Source organism: Numida meleagris, chromosome 22 (genome assembly GCF_002078875.1).
Source record: "Numida meleagris isolate 19003 breed g44 Domestic line chromosome 22, NumMel1.0, whole genome shotgun sequence".
NCBI lineage: Eukaryota > Metazoa > Chordata > Aves > Galliformes > Numididae > Numida > Numida meleagris.
In genome coordinates, this window is record NC_034430.1 from 5,343,681 (window position 1) to 5,361,784 (window position 18,104).

Genomic DNA, 18,104 nt, shown 5'->3' on the forward strand with positions numbered 1-18,104 from the left:
ATCTATTTAGGAACTTTTCCTTTCATGGCCAAGCACAGGAAAGTGCCTGACTGCTGTCAGCTGCAGTGTGCCAGCCCTTTACACCAAGGTGTTTGACACAGCTTTTATCCACAGGGATCTTGTAGAGTGCCTCTCACCTGTGTAATAACAACAGTGCAGTTTGTTATTATGGAGATAAAGATCTTTTCAGTGAAATAATCCAAAATACCAAATAGATCACAGAAAGAAAGATCTTTGTTACGTTTGTAATTAATCAGCAACACTGGGGAGGGAAATACAATAAGCCTTGTGCAAACAAGGATAATACAACAGTTAATTATTATTATGTCTTTTCCTAAATCAGGGAACAAAACTGTATTTTTGAGAGCAGGTTTCATTGCTATAAACATTACCTAAGCATTCTAAAGCAGAGGGACAATGATGCTATGAATTTTCTTCGAAGTATCTAACGCAGAACAAACTTTCTGGCAGACATTTTGTTGTAAAGGAGTATATTATATTATAATTCTTCCTTCCTGAGTCTGGATACAAACTGCTTTTTGAATTAAAGTTCAGAAAAGCAGACATCTTCTCTACCACATCATCACGCCACAGAGATGAGGAAAGTTCTTCAGGTTTTTGGCATTTAACAAAACTGTACATCTGGTTCATTGTTCACTGGTAGTCTCTTTCTTGGGCCCGGATAATTAGGGTGCTTGATTTCAGAAAAGTTTGTTAATACGTCAGAAACTTTCTCCAGTCTGTGGTGTTACACTGACCTCATACTCGCCTCTTGTTACCTGCAGCAGTGCAGAGAGCAGTTTACCTAACTGTCCTCTCATCACAGTCCTTTAACTCTTCAGAGTAGTTTTACTGCCAAGGAAAACATCATTCAGTGCTTTTCATCTTCAGAACCATTGTTGTCCCTTTTCCCTGAGACAGCGTTTTGTGATTTGCCCTTAGTCCATGCCTTTTTGTGCTAAGAAGAAAAAACACGTTTATTACAAGTCAGCTTCAAAGCTTCACCTGGATACGGGCAAGTCCTGCTTAACAAGTCACAGCTGGGGGTATGGAACGTTAACATAACAGATCTGAAAGCAGCCAGGAGGGATCTTACACATTTCACAGAACCATGAAGCGGAATAAATACTGCGGTATATCATTTTGGCTTTTGGTATAAATTCTTCTGCAGTCTCTGCAGCTCTCTGGAAAAGGAGTAAGGATAGAAGTGGGAACCCCTCCAGAAAAAAAATAAAAAAAAAACCAGGAAAGTCTTATATGCTTACTGTAGGAGGGAGCTGTTACTCTCACGATCCAGAAGAAGGGAAATGTTCATGACCCAGAAATCAACCTCTTGACTTCCTAAAATGCACAGCCCTGCAGTTACACCCTGTCCTTTGGTTTCTGAAGCTCCCCCTGGCGGTTACTTTCAGCTTTACACACTCTACGGGGAAGCACAGTAATTTGTAAACTCAAAGTGAGAAAACAAAACGACTTCCCCAAGCAATTGCTCTAAACTATTGTTTGATGTGTTCTCTAGTCCCTGCAGCAGTGCGAGATTCTGACCAGGGCAGAAAATTATTTCTCACACCAGATCAACGGGTGCCTCCACCTTTGTGTGTTTGTCTGTCCCAGGCACTTAACACTGAAAGCTTTGAAGCCACATTCTTTCTTCCTAAACTTCCATCTCATTAAGCAGAATTCAGCCCTTGATGCAGACAGCACTGAATGGGAAGGCTATGGGAAGGATGGCTTCAGTTGAAGACCACCAAGATGATTCTTTAAACCTCTCAGCCATAGCCTACATACCAGAGTGTCCTGCATGCAGAGTCCTGGGGCACCAGCAGCTCCAAGTAAGGCAGCTTTTTGTACTCCTCTGTTCCCACTGCCACATAGTAGTTGCCATTCACCAGTTCCTCCCCGCTGGACACCTGCGTGCCATCCAGCCTGCAGAGCCTCAGGAAAGAGACAGCAAAAGGTGCAGAGCAATACAAGGGGAAGTGACAATACAGAGAACAACTCCTCAGTGTGGAAGCAAACAAGTGCAAAGCGGTAATCAGGACCAAGATTATCCCTGGTGTTATCCTCAATTTAAAGATGGGAAAACTGAAAAGTAAAAGAAATTGCCAAAGCATGCCAGAAGCATCTAAACTCCTGGTCCTGCATACTAGTAAGTGCTGCTTGTATTACTGGATATAATGAAAGAAGACCCAGCAATGCCCTGCCCCAATACCCACCTGCTAACAGCTCCGCTGCACAGATCAACTTTCTCTGTCAGCATAGCCAGGAGTGCGTCCCACTGCAATAGAGTGCTCTTGGAGATCATCAGTTGGAAAGGAGGGCTCAACAAATCCCCATTCCGAAAAACACTACAGTAGAAACAATCCAGAGCATGCCATGAGACAGTGTGAGCAGGAATGTTTTAATAACAGTTATGAAGACATCAATTCTCTGCCCCTGGCAGCTTTTCAGTGTCACTAGCACCTTGAAATCGGTAACTGAGCCACAGGCATTTCTGTTCTGTTTCCCCAGATGAGGTGGTATGTGGAAGAGGGGAAAAAAGGCACATATTCACACAATGTTTACAACAAATAGCTCTGGTAGAAGGAAGGAACTGTCCCTGAGGGGCAGCATCCAGGTTGGATATTAGGAAAACCCTCCCCAAGAGAGCAGTCAGGCACTGGAATGGGCTGCCCAGGGAGGTGGCTGAGTCACCGTCCCTGGAAGTGTTCATGAAACGTGTAGATGTAGCACTAAGGGACATGGCTTAGTGGGGAAATATTGGTGGTAGGTGGACAGTTGGACTAGATGATCTTGGAAGCCTTTTCCAACCTTAATGAATCTACGATTCTCAGGATCTCACACAGAAATTCCCTACTTCAGCCTCCAAAAGCGTTCCCAAATACCTTCCCAGGAGAAAACACTGAGCACTTACTGTATTGTGAGGTGGGTGGGCTTCTGCCATCGCACTGCAGCGTTTGACTTCCAGGGAGCTACGGTGCAGGTCTAGAGACAAGTTCAGTGCACAAAAGATAGACAGCTCTGGCACAAAGCTTCCCAGGTCTGTTCCATTTTCTCCACCAGGAGGTTCCTACCCTGCCTTCACACTCCCTGCTGCTAGGTGGGGGTTTGTTGTCAGCAACATGAAGGCCTGGGGAGGTCCTTCACATACTTGAGTGCATTCCGGAACCTCTGAGCAGATCCTTCTTCCCCTCAGTGTTAAGCAGCCCCTGCATCATCTCACACATCATCCTACTGATTCCTGTGTCATTCTCACAGGATCTCTACTGGACATACTGCAGTCTTAAATCTCAACTTTGTTCCACCAGTGCCAGCTCTCAGCCATACCTCCCAGCTCAGTCTGTGTTCTTGCCTGTCCACACTCAGCTCAGACTCACCTGCACACCGCTGCTGTTGCTTGTCCCATGGAGCTCCTTCCTTCCATAATTTAAATAGCTGTGAGAACAAAAGATGACACTCCCATGTACCAACCAGGCCGCGACTGAACAGCAGTGAGAAAATGTCTAACTGCTTTGTCTTGATTCATTGCCAATATGTCTGTTTATTATTTGGGTCATGTTTGAAAAAAATCCTCCACGTACTTCATCTCATGAGCTTCCACAATTTCACATTAAAGTCTATTTAAGAAACTCCCAGTCAAACACAGACTATTTCAAATATCCACAGTAAAGACATCCAGAACATTTTATTCCTTTGAGCTAAGCACTGATCAAGGCTCCAAGGACTGACTGCTGTTACAAGGACTGACTACTGCTAAATCCAGCCTGGACCACCTCCTCAACAGAATGCAATATGTAGTCAGGGAGCCAAATTCACCCAACACACACATCTCACACATCCCCTCAAGACTGAAATGATGCCAGAATTTCTTTAGCCCTCTGTATTTCAGGATGAACCAGAACAGTTCTACTTCATGCAGAATTAGAAAACAAAAGAAACCTCCACAAAACAAAAGCAACAGTACTTATCAGAACGGAAACTGTGGCTGGCAACTCTGCTAGAACCTCCCACACCCCACAAAACAAGGTACATGCGAGGCAAAGCAGCACCAATCACGCGCAGCCAGCTGGAGACTGCACGTCTCCCCCAGCATTTTTTCTTCTGAGAGCTGGTGACCTTGTCAGGAATACATGCATTTTTCAAGCAACCTGAAATACATTCAGTAAGTTCCATTAGGAAAAGAAACTAATCTCTCTCCACTTTTCTTTGGGTTTGCACCACTTTGACCTATTCCCCCCACCATTCACACCTCAAAATATTCCCTGCAGAGGTGATCTAGAGCTGCTTACCAAACCCAGAGACCGAAGGGACCATCTACTCACTCGAGCCTTTTGAACTTTTCAAAGCCCGCAGCCACATACTGGCACCCATCCTGCAGGTCGTCCAGCTCAGCGACGCGATGGCCATGCCTGGGTGTGTAGAGATTCCTCACAGCCAAGGGTGCACGAATGCTCTTGGTCACCTCATTCAGAAATGCCTCAAAGGTCAGGAACTGCCGCCGGTTCACAAGCAGCTTCCTCCCGGGGAAGAAGGGGTCACCGTTGCGATACACCACCACGTTCTTGGCTGGATGAGCCAGAGCTAAGCCACGGGAGCTCATTCCCCATGGGTCAGGGAAGCCTCACTGACCAGAGAGGCAGACAGACCAACAGAGAGCACAGAGGAGAGCTCCAGCAGGTCTCCCACTGAGCCTACGCCCTTCTGACCAGCTGCCTTTATGTTCTGCTGTCCCTCCTCATCAGTCCCCTGAGCAACTGTCCGTCACCACGGCTGCAACACCAGGAAGTTGTGGGCCAGGCTGGAGGCCACATCAAACAACCTGCAAACACTGTCACCTGAGAACCAGGAACCACACGGCTCTTTAAGCCTCACCTCACCCCAAGCTAACTACCGTGGCCAAGAGGCTCAAATAAAGCAGTTGAGAGGTGCAGTGCCAGTATCTTTGGTGGCAGCTCGCATCTCATCCGGAGTAGCAATGCCCAGAAGCTGTCATCCCATTGCCATCACTTGCTACCTGTATGAAACATGCAGCAGGTTTCCATTCTGTACACATTGGACAAACACACCACAGCAAATACACTGCCCCTTGCATTGAACAGATTGCCCTTGGTCAAAATGAGCACTTGGAGGTCCCAGACATTGCAGAGATATGACATAAACAGAGCCATCCCAAAAATACAGTTCAGATACTGGTATAGGTCACCCACAATTGAGTGGAGAAGAACTAATTCCTACAGAGTCAAAGCACTTGTGGCCTTCAGGCATGTTAATTCGACCACAAGCAATGAGCTGGTCAACGAGGAACTTTTGTGACAATCTTCCCAGCCTCAGTTTACCCTTAGGATGGGTTCTTGTGGAGGGAGGACTCCCTGGGAATCCCTCCAAGGCACATAACCTCCTTAGTGTCACAACATCACTTAATCCCTGCTTTGACCAAATATTAACATTTGAAAGAAATAAAAGTCTTTTGCCACATGAATCTGATGAGGAGAACATCAGCTCATAGAGTTGGCGTTCCCCCAGGATGCTGCTGTCTGTGAAATCACGTTGTGACTTTGGTGCTGCAGTTCTTCTGCTCCTCCACAACAGTACAAAATGTCCCACATGCTCAGGAATGCCTTCCTAGCTGCCAGGAGACTCCAGCCTCTGTTTCAGCTTCAGGTACTGCAAGAGAAAGAAAATCAAATGTTAGCAATTAAATCTCAGAGACCCAGAAGCAGGAAAGCACCTGCAGATTAGCCAAAGTCATCACACTTGGCCAGAAGATTCACATGAACTTCACCTTAACCAGTGCAAACAGCAGCTTGCTAAGTTAGATGGTTCCTAGGTGTATGTTACTGTATTATACAGTCACAACACTTATCAAACAGCAACATCTCTGTCGAAGGACAGAAGCTAAGCTTATAGCCAAATCTAACAGCTTCTGTTTTCCTTTTTCATTTTTTCCCCCACTCTCACAGAAGGAGAAAAAAAAACAACAATCAAACACTGCCATCATCTGATGGCAAACCTGAGGAAACCAGACTATCACCACCCAACCTCTCATCCCACCGCAGACCGCACCCCTCTGACCAAGAGGCAGAGACAAGCCCTTACATTTTTACGGCTGTTAATAGCTTGCTGCAACCACAGCAGCTCCATGATCAAGTGATTTCTGAAGGACTGGAGGCCAGACCGAGTTCGGGGAAGCTCCTTTACATCCACAAGGGGAATTTCTGCAAAGAATTGGAAGAAGAAGCTATTGCTAAAATACTTAAATTGTATCTCTCTCCTGCAATGAGTTATTCTGACCTCTCCAGTGCAGTCTCAAGAGTTTGATTCTCCAAAGACCTACTTTGTCGCCTGCACGTGGTTATTCAAACCACCAAACAGAATACCGTGCTGTGCAGGGACTGCTGTCTCTTACCCAGGCAGGCTTTGAGGGACCCTGGTTCCAGGTCAGCGCTGTCCCATACAGATGAAATGCTGCTGGTGTTCTGCCACTCCTTGCTCTGTGCCGGGGCACTGCACCTTTTTGCAGAGCTTTTACCTGCAACAGCCCCTAGATTTGGGGGGCTAGCTACATCACATTCACCCTCGGAACTCAGTTCTTTCTTGCTTTGCAGCTGGGCTGGAGGTTTCACGCTAGTGCTACAGCCCCAATCCCGTTCCGGTTTGGAAACATCCAGCTCCTGCTGTCTTTTCTCTGTGCCGTCCTTGTCACTTGATACAGGTTCTTGCATCGCTGAGCACTTCCCTTTCATTGGCTTCTAGGAGACACGTGAAAAACTGAACAGACATTAAAAAAAAAAAAAAGTAGAAAGATCTGAAAGGCAGCTCTGCTGTGGGGCAGTGCTTTGCCCTAGCCAGAGACCTGCCACTACCAGCAGCTCTGCCACAACACCTGACGTGCTCTGGTTTGAACCATTGCAAGCTTTGCCACAGGCCTTTCTCTCAGGACTGGAACATGCATTACAGAGTAGCGCTCAGCCATCGCTAACTGATGTGAGGTCAGTGCACGGAGGCAGTTTGTACAGAATCACTTGTGCAGGTCCCATGTCTGGCTGGAGGCTGAGCTTCACCCGCAGGACACAATGCTCAGGACCCTCAGTCAGGGACTGGGTGACAGCACGGGAAGACCAAAGCTGGCCTTGGCTGTGTAACCACCACTTTTTCTTCAGTGATGAGGCTGTGAAGGCATCGCTGCTGGTGCCACACGGACCCACAGAACCCAGCATCCCACCCCCAGAGCTGCAGCACCCAGCCCACCCCACACATCCGAGAGAGGAGTGCCACCACGAACCTCGGGGACGAAGATGGGCCTGGGCAGATAGAGGCCCCTCCACTGCAGCTCGCTCAGGTCCCCCTCAATCTCCCTCACCACCTCCTCGTACTCCGCTCGCACGCTCCGCAGCCGCCTCCGCAGCAGGAAGCCCCGGACGCAGGCCTGCGGGCAGAGCAGGGAGGAGCCCCTCAGCGCCCAGCTCTCGGCCCCACGAGAAAGAAGAAGCACGGCCGGGTACGGAGCGAGGTGCGGCTTTAATGAAGCGCGGCCCGGCCCAGCCCTCCCGCGGCCCCACCTGCAGCCGGGTCACTGAGCGGAGCAGCCGCCGCCGCCACTCCTCAGCCTCCTCCCGCGGGTCCGGAGCCGGGACCGCCGCCTCCATCGCCTCCGTGACAACGGGACGCCGTCCGATGACGTAACGGCGCCGTCTGATGATGTCACAGCACCACTGTGCGCGGCCCGCCAAAATGGCGGCGGGGCGGGGCGGGGGGGTGAGGGGGCTCGGTGACCCTGTACCCGGTGAGCGACGTGTCACTGCCATCGGCCCCGCAGGGTGGGCCCGGGGGAAACCCGCTGTCCCGTCCTGTTCTCTCCCATCCCGCGGGGCCGCCTCCCCGCAGCAGGGCCGGCATTGCGTCAGGCCGCGGCCTCCTCAGGGCTGGGGCTCTCCGCCAGGTGCAGCTTCTGACTGGGCTGGTGTCAAGGGAAAGCGCGGCGGGATGCCGTGTCCCCAGCACCACCACCACCACCACCACCACCACCACCGCCCCATGCCCGTGCAGGATACATGGAGCTGCTGAGCTCCTCCAGCTGTGGGAGGCAAAGGCAGAGGTTGAGGCAGTGGGGGAGGGGGCGAGGACGCCCAGCAGCGCTCCAGGCCCGGGCACATGGTGAGGAGATGGCACTCACATGTGCCAGCAGCTGGTCCAGGTTCCTGTCAGCCGCCACCTTCTTCTGCTCCTCCGGGAGCTCCTCCACGCACACGTCCAGGCCGAAGTGCAGCCGCGCCAGCTTCTCCTGCATCTCCCGCACGTGCTCCAGCTGCTCGAAGGAGCACTCCTTCCCTGCACCCGCACGTAGAGCTGTCACCACCCACCAGTGTGACCCCCGCACCCCCCGGCTCCCGGCCCCTCACCGAAGGCCTGCAGCTTGCCCGAGTGGAAGTCGCTGAGCAGGCCGAGCAGCCCGCCCTCCATCTCACACACGTCGGACACTTCGGTGAGGAAGCTGTGCTGCAGCGGGGCCCCCCGCGCTGCCCCTGCCCTCACCCTCTCCTTGCTTGCCCTGTGTGGAGGACACGGGCAATGTGACACCACCAGACCACCCCCCCAGCACTGGAGGGGCCACAGGGGATGGTCTCTCCTCCCACCCGCAGCACTGACCGCCGTGGCCTGGCATGCTGTGAGGGCAGGGCGGGCAGCGGCAGCGCGAAGGATGTGCTCTTGCTGGTGGGCAGAAGCCGTGATGCCGGCTGACCCCTGGGGCTCCGCTTCTTCCTCCGCTCCTCCATCCCAGAGAGAATCGAGAGCCACAGGGGAAGCACCTGAGCAGGACAAGGATGGACACAGATCTCGGCAGCACTTCCCCACGTGGGGCCTTCTGGTCCTCGCAGCAGCCGGGAAGCCACAGACAGTGCTCAGCCCACACTTGCTGGGGTCAGCAGCCAGGCCCAGGCTGCGTTATCCTGGTCTGCATGGGGGCATCACGGCATGGAGCAGAGCCTGGGATCTGAAAAACACCCGGGGAACTCCCAGCCGGGGATTACTCTTCAGCGTCTTCTCCCGGAGCTGCAGAAAAGAGGATTTCAGCCCCCATGGGGCAGGGAAGGACTTCAGATGCCCTAACCCGGAGCTAGGGCAGAGACTACAGGAGGGACCCAACACACTCGCACCCTCCCCAGCGTCTTTCATCTCCCACCGAGCTTCTCTGCCACCTGGGCCCTTGGTGGTGGCAGGACAGGGCTATGCGGTGGGTGCTGCGGGAGCCCATTTGTCTACGGGCTCCAGCCCCACACCCCAAACACCACAGCGCAATGGAGACACTGACCTGTGCCAGACCCTGCTCCAGCCTTCGGTGCCACCCGGCTGCGTCCCCAGGACCGCTGGACTGACAGTGTTCCCGCAGCCCTGGGGCTGTGATTTGCATTTAAAGGGAAAGGGAACTTCCTCCAGCCTCAGCACAGCCCTGGGCCCTGCTGGATGGACACTGCTGGACGCTGCCGGGCAGTGCTGGACACTGCCCACGGGAGTGGCCACAGTGTGCGGGTGGCCCTGGAGCTCAGCACCAGCATCATGTGGGGAAGGCAGGATCCGGCCCTCCCTTCTGCACAGCTGGAGCAGATGCAGCAGCCATGTGCACACAGTGAGGGTTTGGGGTAGGTAGTGGGGTCTGCACTCGGGTGTCTTCCCTACGAGCATCCTGGTAGAAAAGAGGGGGGAATGTCACTCCCTGCCACTCCCTTAAACCATCCAGGGTTTACCATAAGACTCCCCAGCATCACCGGATTTGTGTGACTGCAGGATTTGCCCTTGCTGCAGTCCTCTGGCACACAGGACCACAGGGATGGGGGCAGTGGGGGCCCTTGATGGGGCCCCCAGATCACAGGGAGGGAAGAGCAACAAACTGCCTGGTGCTGAGTGTCCTGGGCACGGAGCCCCGCCCCCCAGTTGTCCATAGGCACAGATCTGCCAGCAGCTTTGCAGCTGAAGGTCCTCCCCCAGCTTCTCCATTCTATGACTCAGTGTCCCAAATTTCACTCCCAAACATGGTCCTTAATGAATGAGAAATAACACACACAGCAGCAGCGAGTTTGTGGGCATTTCTATTGGATACGAAGATACATACACCAGCCACCCACAGAGGTTATCTGTACCATAACAGGAAAAAAAAAAGCGAGGGGGTGTTGGTGATTTTCTATGAGACTTTTCTTTGACTGAAAGGGCAGGAAAGAGAAATCCAGAGCCAGGCTGCAGCCCTCTCCCCAGCCACATCTGCTTGCTCCAGAAGGCTCCTGCCCAAGTCAGATGCAACTCGCGCAAGAGGAAGCGACGCTGGCACTGTAGGGCCAGAAGAAGCCCAGAAAACCCCAGGGAGCGCACCCCAGTGGATGTTCAAGACTGTGGCTCTGCGGAGGCGTATTAGACTCAGAACAGCCTCCTTCATTAGACTCGAACTCTCTGGAATCCCCATGGAAGAAAGGGGGATGCAGAAGCACCTCCTGCAGGCAGCTCCGAGGGCAGGTCCTTTGCAAGGGCACTGTACAGTTGCAGAGAGAAGATGCAAGAGCAGCTGTCACCAGAAAAGAAACCAAAACTGTTCCGCTGAATGCATTCACTGAGAGGAACAGCTCAGGCCAGCTCAATTCAGCTTCACGCAAAAGGAAGGCAATGCTGAAAATAGTCTGTTGTAAAGAGAAGCTGCAGCAAGAGGTTTTCAAGCAAGCAGATGTCTCCCAGAAGAGCAGTGAAAAACAAAAGTCTTGAGAAACTAAGGAGAAATCCCCCAAGCCCTGTGCCAGATTGCCTCAGGTGCCCATCAAAGCCCTCCCAGACACAGCAGCAGCAGCTCAGACTAGGTGACTGCCAGCATTTGATAGATGCTGTTCTGAAAAAGCAGAGAGGGAAACAAGGAGAGGCCTAGGCAGCACCAGCACAGCCTGTCTGTGGGGTCTGATGCTGCAGAAGGAACCAGCCCACAGCACCATCCTCGCGCTGGTCCCAGCGATTCAGCTTCAGCAGCAGGTCATGGAGCAGCCACGAGTTTGATCCATGAATACCTCCAAGACCACCCCACTCAACAGCAAGGGATGGTCCTGAGGCAGGGCAGGGGAGTTCAGTTACAAGGATGTCCCTATCCCCTTACACAACTAATCACACGTGCTTGTGCAAAACACTTCGGAATTAGACCTTTGGATTAACTGTTTAATATACTTGTGCACATGTGCGTATAGCAAAGAGGCAACTGTGAATCATAAGGCTATTGAAACATTGGCAGGTTCAAGGAAGAGCAAAGGCCCTGCAGGAGGCCTGGGCAAACCAGGTGTCCCCAGTTTCTCTGCTTTTCCGTCCCCATTCAATACATAAAACCCATACAAGAAGGGAACCGGACTGTGTTGCTCGAGAGAGAGCTGCCAGCCAGAGCATGAGAAAGCAACAGCAAGTCCAGGAGCTACCTCCTGCTTGATGCAGAGCAGGGAGGGAGAATCCAGCGCTGGGAAATGCTTGTGTTTTCCCTTGCTCAGCTCTTTTGCTTTCACTCAATGAGAGAGCATCGCCGTGAAGGTGGAGGAAGCGACATGTCCCACTGTCCTGGTGCCATGAGCTGGAGGGCTAGGGCTGATCCGTGCCCTTGCCTTCCTGTGCTGCACTACATTTTAGGGGAGTCGCAGCCTGCCAATGACAAGGTCTTTTAGTGAAAGGGACAATCAGTTGAGTCTCCATATATTAGTTATTCACGCACACGCAGGGAGGTGGGTCATTCTAGGTTTCATATATATTCATATATAAAGTGTATGTTGCCCTGCACATATTTTATGTATCATGTATATATATACACACACACACACATCACCTATGTGTATATATATATATATATATAAAATTTTAAAAACCTTCCAAAAACCTAAGCTAGGAAATTTCATAGCCCAAGGAGGGCCGTCCTCTTGCACCTGTCCAAGAACCAGGAGAGGAGCTTCAGATGGAGCCTGGAAACATTCATGCTACCCTCCCTCGCCCTACTTCCGCCTACCACGTAGCAGGCTCAGTCGGTGCCCTGAGTGCCTTCCTCAGTCCCACTCTGCCCCAGGGCTCCTATGCTCAGTTCTCCAAGGCTTTCTGCAGGATCTGTGCTGTGTGTTGGCTTTCCCGAGTGAAGGCAGTCCTCAGCCAGACGCTGCTCTGCTGGGGCACCTCCGGCTGCTGCCTCGGAGCCCTCCCGGGATGTGTCCTTCAGGGGCTCTGTCAGGTCCACGTCTGCCCGGGGCACGTGGGCACACAGGTCCTGCACCTTCTTGTTGAGGTCGTTGCGCTCTGTTTGCAGGGCTCGGCACAGTTTCTCCAAGCGCTGGATTTTCACCTGAAGCCCCTCCAGCTCTTTATCCCGAAGGGTTTTCTGCAAACAGAGAAGCAGTTCAGACTCTACCACACTGGGGACAAAGGCAGAAAGGAAGAGAGATGAAACTTCAAAGGGAAGCTCAAGTGGAAAGACCGCTCAGTTGCCTGGCTCAGCACAGAACAGCCAGAGCCTCCTTACCTCTTCAGCCATTTCCAAGAGAGCCTTGTTGCTGCTCTCCCAGCGGGAACGGTACATCGTGGTCTCCTTCTCCAGCTTCTTAATCTTTTTTGTCATCTGCAAAACAGTGACAAAAAGGCAGCAAGTAAGCCAGAATAATGCAGTCATGTACATCTTGTGTACACTCAAATGGACACCCACTTTCCCAGGGCTGACAGCAAGATCCTGCTGTCCTGGGAAATGTCTCCTTGCCCTACTGCAGCCAGCTACATTGGTGGGAAACACCAACGATAAACCAGGAGACAGCGGTAGCGCTGCTTTTTCTGGTCCAGGAGGGGTACAGCCATCACCACACGAGTCCAGCATTCACCTTCTATCAGCAATCAATTAGTGGCTGATTTTAATACCAACAATACAATACAGCTGCTGCTTATCCAGCTCATAGAATAAGTGAGGAGAAAGGCAGTAACCCCCTCGCACACGCACACTCTTCCAGGCAGTGACAGCAATACCTACCTTCTCCATCTCCTGCTTAAATGTTGTGAACACTTCACTGCTTTTGGAAAGGGTGTTCTGGAATTCTTCAAACTTCTCTGTGTAGAGAGCCAGCTGCAGGGAGAGACAGGGTTACAGCTCCTCACCATGGCACCTCCTGATGGCCTTTCCCAGGAGCGGGGAGGTGTCAGCCAAGAAATGAGCTAGTCATCTTGTGACTGGGCGTTATGACTAACAAACTTGCAGCATGGGGCTGCTCTGCCAGCATTAGGCACTGGAGAATGTGGAACAATATTTCTTCTTTCTTAGGGAAACACCCTTAGAGAGTGATGTGTTCTCCAAACATCTCCTGGCCTTGGCAGGAAGCCCTTGCTGGGTCTGATTCAGTGAAGTGTGATCACACAACTGCTCCCAGCACTGGGAAACACACTGGTAAAACCAGAGCCCCTTTCTCTCACAAGGAGGAAAAGCTGAAGGAGGTTTCATCTCACACTGTGCTTCACACAGGCACAGAAATATCAAACTCAAGAGCAATCCTCCCTCTGTGTTTTTCACGTTAAGGAAATTCAGGTTGCTCCCTGCCAAGGGAGGAAGGGTAAAACAAATGACCAGACTGAGCACACACAAACCAGGTAACTCACCTGCTGCTTGAGATGAGTCTCTTGCTGCTTCATCAGCTCACACATCCTCTGTGATTCCACAGCTTCCTTCAGCAGCTAGGGAAGAGCAAAAGCAGTTACCTCGCTGCCGCCAGGGAAAGCTCTCAAAATGCCATACACTGCTGGTGCTTGGCCTGGAGACAGCACAGGGCTGGGAGAAACACCACCAACAGCACAGGGCTCCAGCCTTGCTTCTGAGGCAGCTGGGGGAATGGTCTCTGCTGCATACACAGCTGGCCTGATCTGGTGAGGGCTCCACACTCAGGGACCCAACCTCCACAAAGAAACAAGGCAGACAGCTAAATGCTTACAACCAGTAGAGAATCACTAAGACTTACAAAGTCCTTTTCCCGTTGATGTCTCTCCTCTGCTTCCTTCAGCATTTCCTGTGCCTGCTGGAGCTTGGCATCCACGAGTTGCTGCTGCAGGTCCTTGTGTTTGAACACCTTATCAATGTGCTGCCAAGGGAAATGCCACCAGTCACTGACACGTTTGGCCACGGCCCTGCTACCCATGAGGCAGAGATCCCAAGGAATGACCTCAAAGCCCAAGGGCTCTGTCTCCCCTCCAGCAACAGTTTCTGCCCTGGAAACACGCTCCACAAGGTAGAATGGGTGCACCACAGCAGGCTATGCCAGGCCTGACCCACCTCCTCCCGCAGCTCATACTGCTCAATGAGCTTCTTGAGCCGCTCTGCGAGCTCCATGTTCTCCTGGCGCAGCTTGGAGTTCCTCTCGTTGTGCTGCTCCATCTGGAGCTGGATGTCATTCAGGGTCACCTGAAAGTGGGACGTCACCTCCTTCCGTTTCTCCTCTTCCTCCCGTGCTCGCTGGACACCCTCCTCCTGTGTCAGGAGGGCAGACAGCAAGCCCACATCAGCCTCTGTGCTGGGCAGGCAGGTGAGCAAACTTCCCTGGGCAGTGATGCTCTGAACCCACCCGACTTCCCACTGCTGCTGGTCTCAATCAGGAAGGCACTGTGGGCCACTGCTTGGCAGATCCTTCACTCCAAGAGCTGAGCAAGCCCACAAAACACCGCCTCCCTCAAAATAAGACTACACGGGTCAGTCCCCTCCCCTCCTATCCCTTGCAAGCTGACAGATTAACAGCAAAACTGAAGCCTTGCTACAGACATCAGACTGTGGGCAACAACTCCTAAAAGTCAGTCTGTCACAGCGGCTCACAGGCCCACAGCAGGCGACCCAAGTGTTTGGGATGAAGCAGCTCCTGGCGCAGCCCCAAGAGACACTTGCCTTGAGGGTGCGGTTGTGTCTCTGGAGCTCACGGCACAGGCTCTCCAGCTTGCTGCGGGCCAGGATGGCCTTGCTATGCTCACTCTGCAGGTGGTCCTTCTCTTGCACCAGCTGTGTCTGCTTCTTCTGCAAAATCTTCATCTGTTTCTGGGAGTTACGGTGCTCTTCCAGCTAGGGTAGGAGAGCAGAGGGCACAAATGCAGCCAAACAGACCAGGGCAATGCTATGCCCATATAAGGGCACACAGGGATCAAATAGGTGTTCTGAGTACTCTGAGAGGAGGACAAGAGCTTTATAATACAAAAGCACAGTAGGAACAAAACAGAGCCCATGGTTTCCCTGCACACAGCCTTTCTCCTTTCTGAATTAGCATCCTACTGGAATTTGTCAGAAGTGCACATTCCTTCAGGATCTCCATGCATACATTGCTTAAACAGAGCAGAGCTCTGAGCACGTGGCCAGCTGTCCCAGTGCTCGCTGCAGCAGTGTCCTCCCACTGCCCCAGAGCCTGGAATGAAGAAACAAGGACTCACCAGCTCAGCGTATTTCTTGCACAGTGCTGCCAGTTTCTCCTCTGGTGTGCTCAGGGTGTTCAAGGTCTGCATCAGCAAAGTAATTTCTTTGCCTGGAGGGAGACACATATTTAAACAGAAAGATAATATCACTTACACAGAGTTCTGGCTTATGAAGGTAAGGACAGGAGAGACAAACCAGGTCTCACATCTCTGACCCCTCTGGCCCAGAGCTCCCATCTCCAGTGCCTATCTGGGGGTTTTCCCCCCAGATTTCACTGCATACAGGAGGTGAACAATGGAAGCAGCTGAGGAGAGACCTGGTTATCAGAGTATGGAACCACCAACGGGCTAACCAGACAAAGCTGTGTCCAGCAGGGGGGAAATCTGCACAATTCACTGGCTGCAGCAGCACCCAGGACTGGTCAGTCTTTGCAACACTCTATGTTTCCTTCCATGCCACAAGAATAAGATGCTGTGGTATTTCCAAACGCGTACCTAAGGCATTTGTTTCTCTAATGGCGCTTAGTGCAGTATAAAAGCCATGTCTGCACCAAAGTTCTCAGGCTGGCAGCACAACCACAGCAGGAAATCTCTTACCCAGGCCCTTAGCTTTCTTCTTTTCCTGAGCTTTCTTCTGATCCCGCTCCCCACACTCCTCTCCAGGTCGAAACTCTTCAGTCCCCTTCGTGCCTTCCTTCTCCCCATTCATCTCGGGGCTGCCTGACTCCTGTTCTCCGTTCCTCGGGGACTCACTGCGACACTTCTCCACTTCCTCAGGCTCTGCGGGCTCACTCTGCCCGCCGTCCTCGCCCGGACCCTCCTGGCTGGCATCCACGCAGTATGTGTTCAAGATGTCCTCAAGCTGTCTGCTTAGCTCTTCAGAGACATCACGCACGGCAGGCCGGGAGGACTTTGTGTCCTCCTGTGCGAGAGGAGCTGTGGGGGATACAAGCACAAAAGCATAATACTTCTCCACACCATCTACTCTCTGCTCTCTACAAACACACAGCAAAGGGAAGGTTTCCCCGAGCACCTCACTGCACCAGGGCAGGCTAAACTCCCAGCACACAAGCCGCTTTGTTCAGGCTGCGCCTCCAGCCAGCTGCCCTGACAATGGAGGTGCATTCCTAACAGCTTCTCTTTTGATCACAAGAGCATGACCAAGCCCCTGACATCTGTCAAGAGCAAGAGCTGCCCCCTCCCCACCATCCTCTAACGAAAGCAGGTTGTGTGCGAGCTTTCCCTCGGAGGAGCAGCCTAGCCTGCTAATATCCCTAGAGCCACGCTTTTTTGCACAACAATAGATTTTATAATCTGAATTAGCCTCTTTCCTCACGTATAAGAGCAGCTGTACTGTCTCAGACCAAGCATATCCTATCCCCAGCAGCAGACATTTAGGGAAAGTCAGCAGCACATCCTTCAGCACTTCCCTGCATCCAAAGTTCCTTCCCAGCAGAGCCGTTCAGCAGCTGGTTATTAAACTAACTCCACTCGCCGTGCGTTTCCTACATTCCACATTTACTAGAATACAAGGCAAGGCTAACTTTAACCACGCACCTACTTAATTACCCAGTTTTTGTCTTACAGGGAATCGGTTTTACCAAGCACCAATAACAGAACCAATCGCGGAGGGCTGCTCCAGGGAGAGCTTTCTATGAGAGACTGAAGGACTAAGCAACGACAAACACATCGTTTCCAGGTCAGAACCAACTCCACGTTGTGGAAAAGAAGCAACGACGACTTTGGAACCGCATACATGCGGGAACAGCAAGAAGCCGGGATTCTCTGCTGCTGGAATCCCTTGTACAAGTCAAACAGTGGGACAGAACGGACCACCCTCGTACAGGAGCAGCGCCAGCCCCATGCCCCGTGCCCCAGGCCGGGCCGTGCACCCCCCCCACCTTCCAGCGCCGCGGTGGGCTCGGCCGGGTCGCTCTCCTCCAGCCCCAGCGCGCCGCTCGTTTTGGAGGAGGCTGCGGGCCGCGGGGCCGCCTTGGTCTCCCCGCCCTGGTTCTTCATCGCCGCGCCTCTTCCCGCTCAGCCTCAGCGAGCCCTGCAGAAAGAGAAACTGCAGCTGGAGCCGGGGCGGCCGGGCGGGCAGGAGCCGGGCCCTGCAGGGCCACGCCGGGCACGAGGAAGGCGCAGAGCCGGGGGAGCCCTACCCGCCGCGCCCCGCGGCTCTGCCCCGGGGATGGCATCGCTGAGCCGCCCCCCGGGTCCCCCCGCGGAGCCTCGGCGTCGCCCCTCCCCGGGGGCACGGCCCGGAGCCCCGGGCTGCTCCCGACACCCCACATGACCCCCGTGACGTCAGCAGCGCCTCCCTTCCTCCCACAGCTCCACGATGACGTCACGCTCGTACCCCCGTGGCGTCAGCGGCAGCAGTCTGACGTAGGCACCCGCCTCTCCTCAACCAATCAGCGCCCGGGAACCGGCGGCGCTGCGGGGTAGCGGCGGGGAGGGGGAGGGAAGAAGAGCGCTGCACCCCCCGCCGGCCCCGCCGCCCCGCGCTGAAGGAAGCGGCTCCGGCCCCGGCCTCGCAGCGTGCGCGCATCGCGCAGGCGCCGCCCCGCGCCGCCAACCAATCAGCGACGAGGAGCCGCGGGGGCTGCCGGGAGACAGCGGCGAAAAGCGGCAAGCACCGCGAGACTACAACTCCCGGCGTGCCCCGCGCGCGCGACTCCCGCCCCTCC

The 18,104-nt window shown here is 53.2% G+C and overlaps 3 protein-coding genes across 11 annotated transcripts; all 3 read right to left on the reverse strand.

Moving 5' to 3' along the window:
• DCDC2B (doublecortin domain containing 2B) lies at positions 217 to 5,566 on the reverse strand. Of its 5 annotated transcripts, XR_002432465.1 has the most exons (7): positions 4,323 to 5,566; positions 3,378 to 3,435; positions 2,915 to 2,985; positions 2,217 to 2,348; positions 1,789 to 1,935; positions 1,266 to 1,341; positions 965 to 1,184 (listed from the first exon to the last, which is right to left on the reverse strand). XR_002432465.1 is itself a non-coding variant. In XM_021375339.1 (6 exons), exons 1-6 carry the CDS (start codon positions 4,598 to 4,600, stop codon positions 868 to 870), a joined length of 768 nt encoding a protein of 255 aa, XP_021231014.1. In that variant the 5' UTR covers positions 4,601 to 5,566; the 3' UTR covers positions 217 to 867. The 5 variants fall into 5 exon arrangements, 4 of the variants coding, with proteins under 4 accessions (XP_021231014.1, XP_021231013.1, XP_021231015.1 ...); XM_021375339.1 differs by lacking the exons at positions 965 to 1,184; positions 1,266 to 1,341 and adding an exon at positions 217 to 958 and having other exon boundaries at positions 1,789 to 1,926; XM_021375338.1 differs by lacking the exons at positions 965 to 1,184; positions 1,266 to 1,341 and adding an exon at positions 232 to 958.
• Positions 5,072 to 9,621, reverse strand: LOC110387321 (coiled-coil domain-containing protein 28B-like). 5 transcript variants are annotated; one of them, XM_021375334.1, is made up of 6 exons: positions 8,052 to 8,393; positions 7,560 to 7,952; positions 7,283 to 7,426; positions 6,407 to 6,746; positions 6,097 to 6,215; positions 5,072 to 5,664 (listed from the first exon to the last, which is right to left on the reverse strand). In XM_021375334.1, the coding sequence occupies exons 2-6, from the start codon at positions 7,803 to 7,805 to the stop codon at positions 5,623 to 5,625; spliced, it is 891 nt and encodes a 296-aa protein (XP_021231009.1). In that variant the 5' UTR covers positions 7,806 to 7,952; positions 8,052 to 8,393; the 3' UTR covers positions 5,072 to 5,622. The 5 variants fall into 5 exon arrangements, with proteins under 5 accessions (XP_021231009.1, XP_021231008.1, XP_021231010.1 ...); XM_021375333.1 differs by having other exon boundaries at positions 6,407 to 6,749; XM_021375337.1 differs by lacking the exons at positions 5,072 to 5,664; positions 6,097 to 6,215; positions 6,407 to 6,746; positions 7,283 to 7,426 and adding exons at positions 8,400 to 8,548; positions 8,647 to 8,807; positions 9,311 to 9,546 and having other exon boundaries at positions 7,762 to 7,952; positions 8,052 to 8,074; positions 8,174 to 8,328.
• TXLNA (taxilin alpha) lies at positions 11,171 to 17,982 on the reverse strand. Its single transcript, XM_021375585.1, has 11 exons — positions 17,774 to 17,982; positions 17,316 to 17,467; positions 16,012 to 16,350; positions 15,433 to 15,524; positions 14,900 to 15,070; positions 14,297 to 14,491; positions 13,986 to 14,105; positions 13,630 to 13,704; positions 13,010 to 13,102; positions 12,515 to 12,610; positions 11,171 to 12,373 (listed from the first exon to the last, which is right to left on the reverse strand). The coding sequence occupies exons 2-11, from the start codon at positions 17,431 to 17,433 to the stop codon at positions 12,023 to 12,025; spliced, it is 1,650 nt and encodes a 549-aa protein (XP_021231260.1). The 5' UTR covers positions 17,434 to 17,467; positions 17,774 to 17,982; the 3' UTR covers positions 11,171 to 12,022.

Excerpts from the sequence above, each read along its gene's own strand:
- LOC110387321 (XM_021375333.1), bottom strand. The coding sequence starts at position 7,805 with ATGGCAGTGACACGTCGCTCACCGGGTACAGGGTCACCGAGCCCCCTC. Across the intron at positions 6,750-7,282 it reads GGCCCATCTTCGTCCCCGAG|AAGCCAATGAAAGGGAAGTG; the intron begins GTTCGTGGTGGC and ends CGTGTCTCCTAG. Across the intron at positions 6,216-6,406 it reads GTCCCTCAAAGCCTGCCTGG|AAATTCCCCTTGTGGATGTA; the intron begins GTAAGAGACAGC and ends AATTCTTTGCAG.
- TXLNA (XM_021375585.1), bottom strand. The coding sequence starts at position 17,433 with ATGAAGAACCAGGGCGGGGAGACCAAGGCGGCCCCGCGGCCCGCAGCC. Across the intron at positions 12,611-13,009 it reads TTAAGCAGGAGATGGAGAAG|ATGACAAAAAAGATTAAGAA; the intron begins GTAGGTATTGCT and ends ACTGTTTTGCAG. Across the intron at positions 12,374-12,514 it reads TCTTGGAAATGGCTGAAGAG|AAAACCCTTCGGGATAAAGA; the intron begins GTAAGGAGGCTC and ends CTCTGTTTGCAG.
- DCDC2B (XM_021375338.1), bottom strand. The coding sequence starts at position 4,600 with ATGAGCTCCCGTGGCTTAGCTCTGGCTCATCCAGCCAAGAACGTGGTG. Across the intron at positions 3,436-4,322 it reads GAAAAGTTCAAAAGGCTCGA|CTATTTAAATTATGGAAGGA; the intron begins GTGAGTAGATGG and ends TTGTTCTCACAG. Across the intron at positions 959-1,788 it reads TCTGCATGCAGGACACTCTG|CACAAAAAGGCATGGACTAA; the intron begins GTATGTAGGCTA and ends TTTTCTTCTTAG.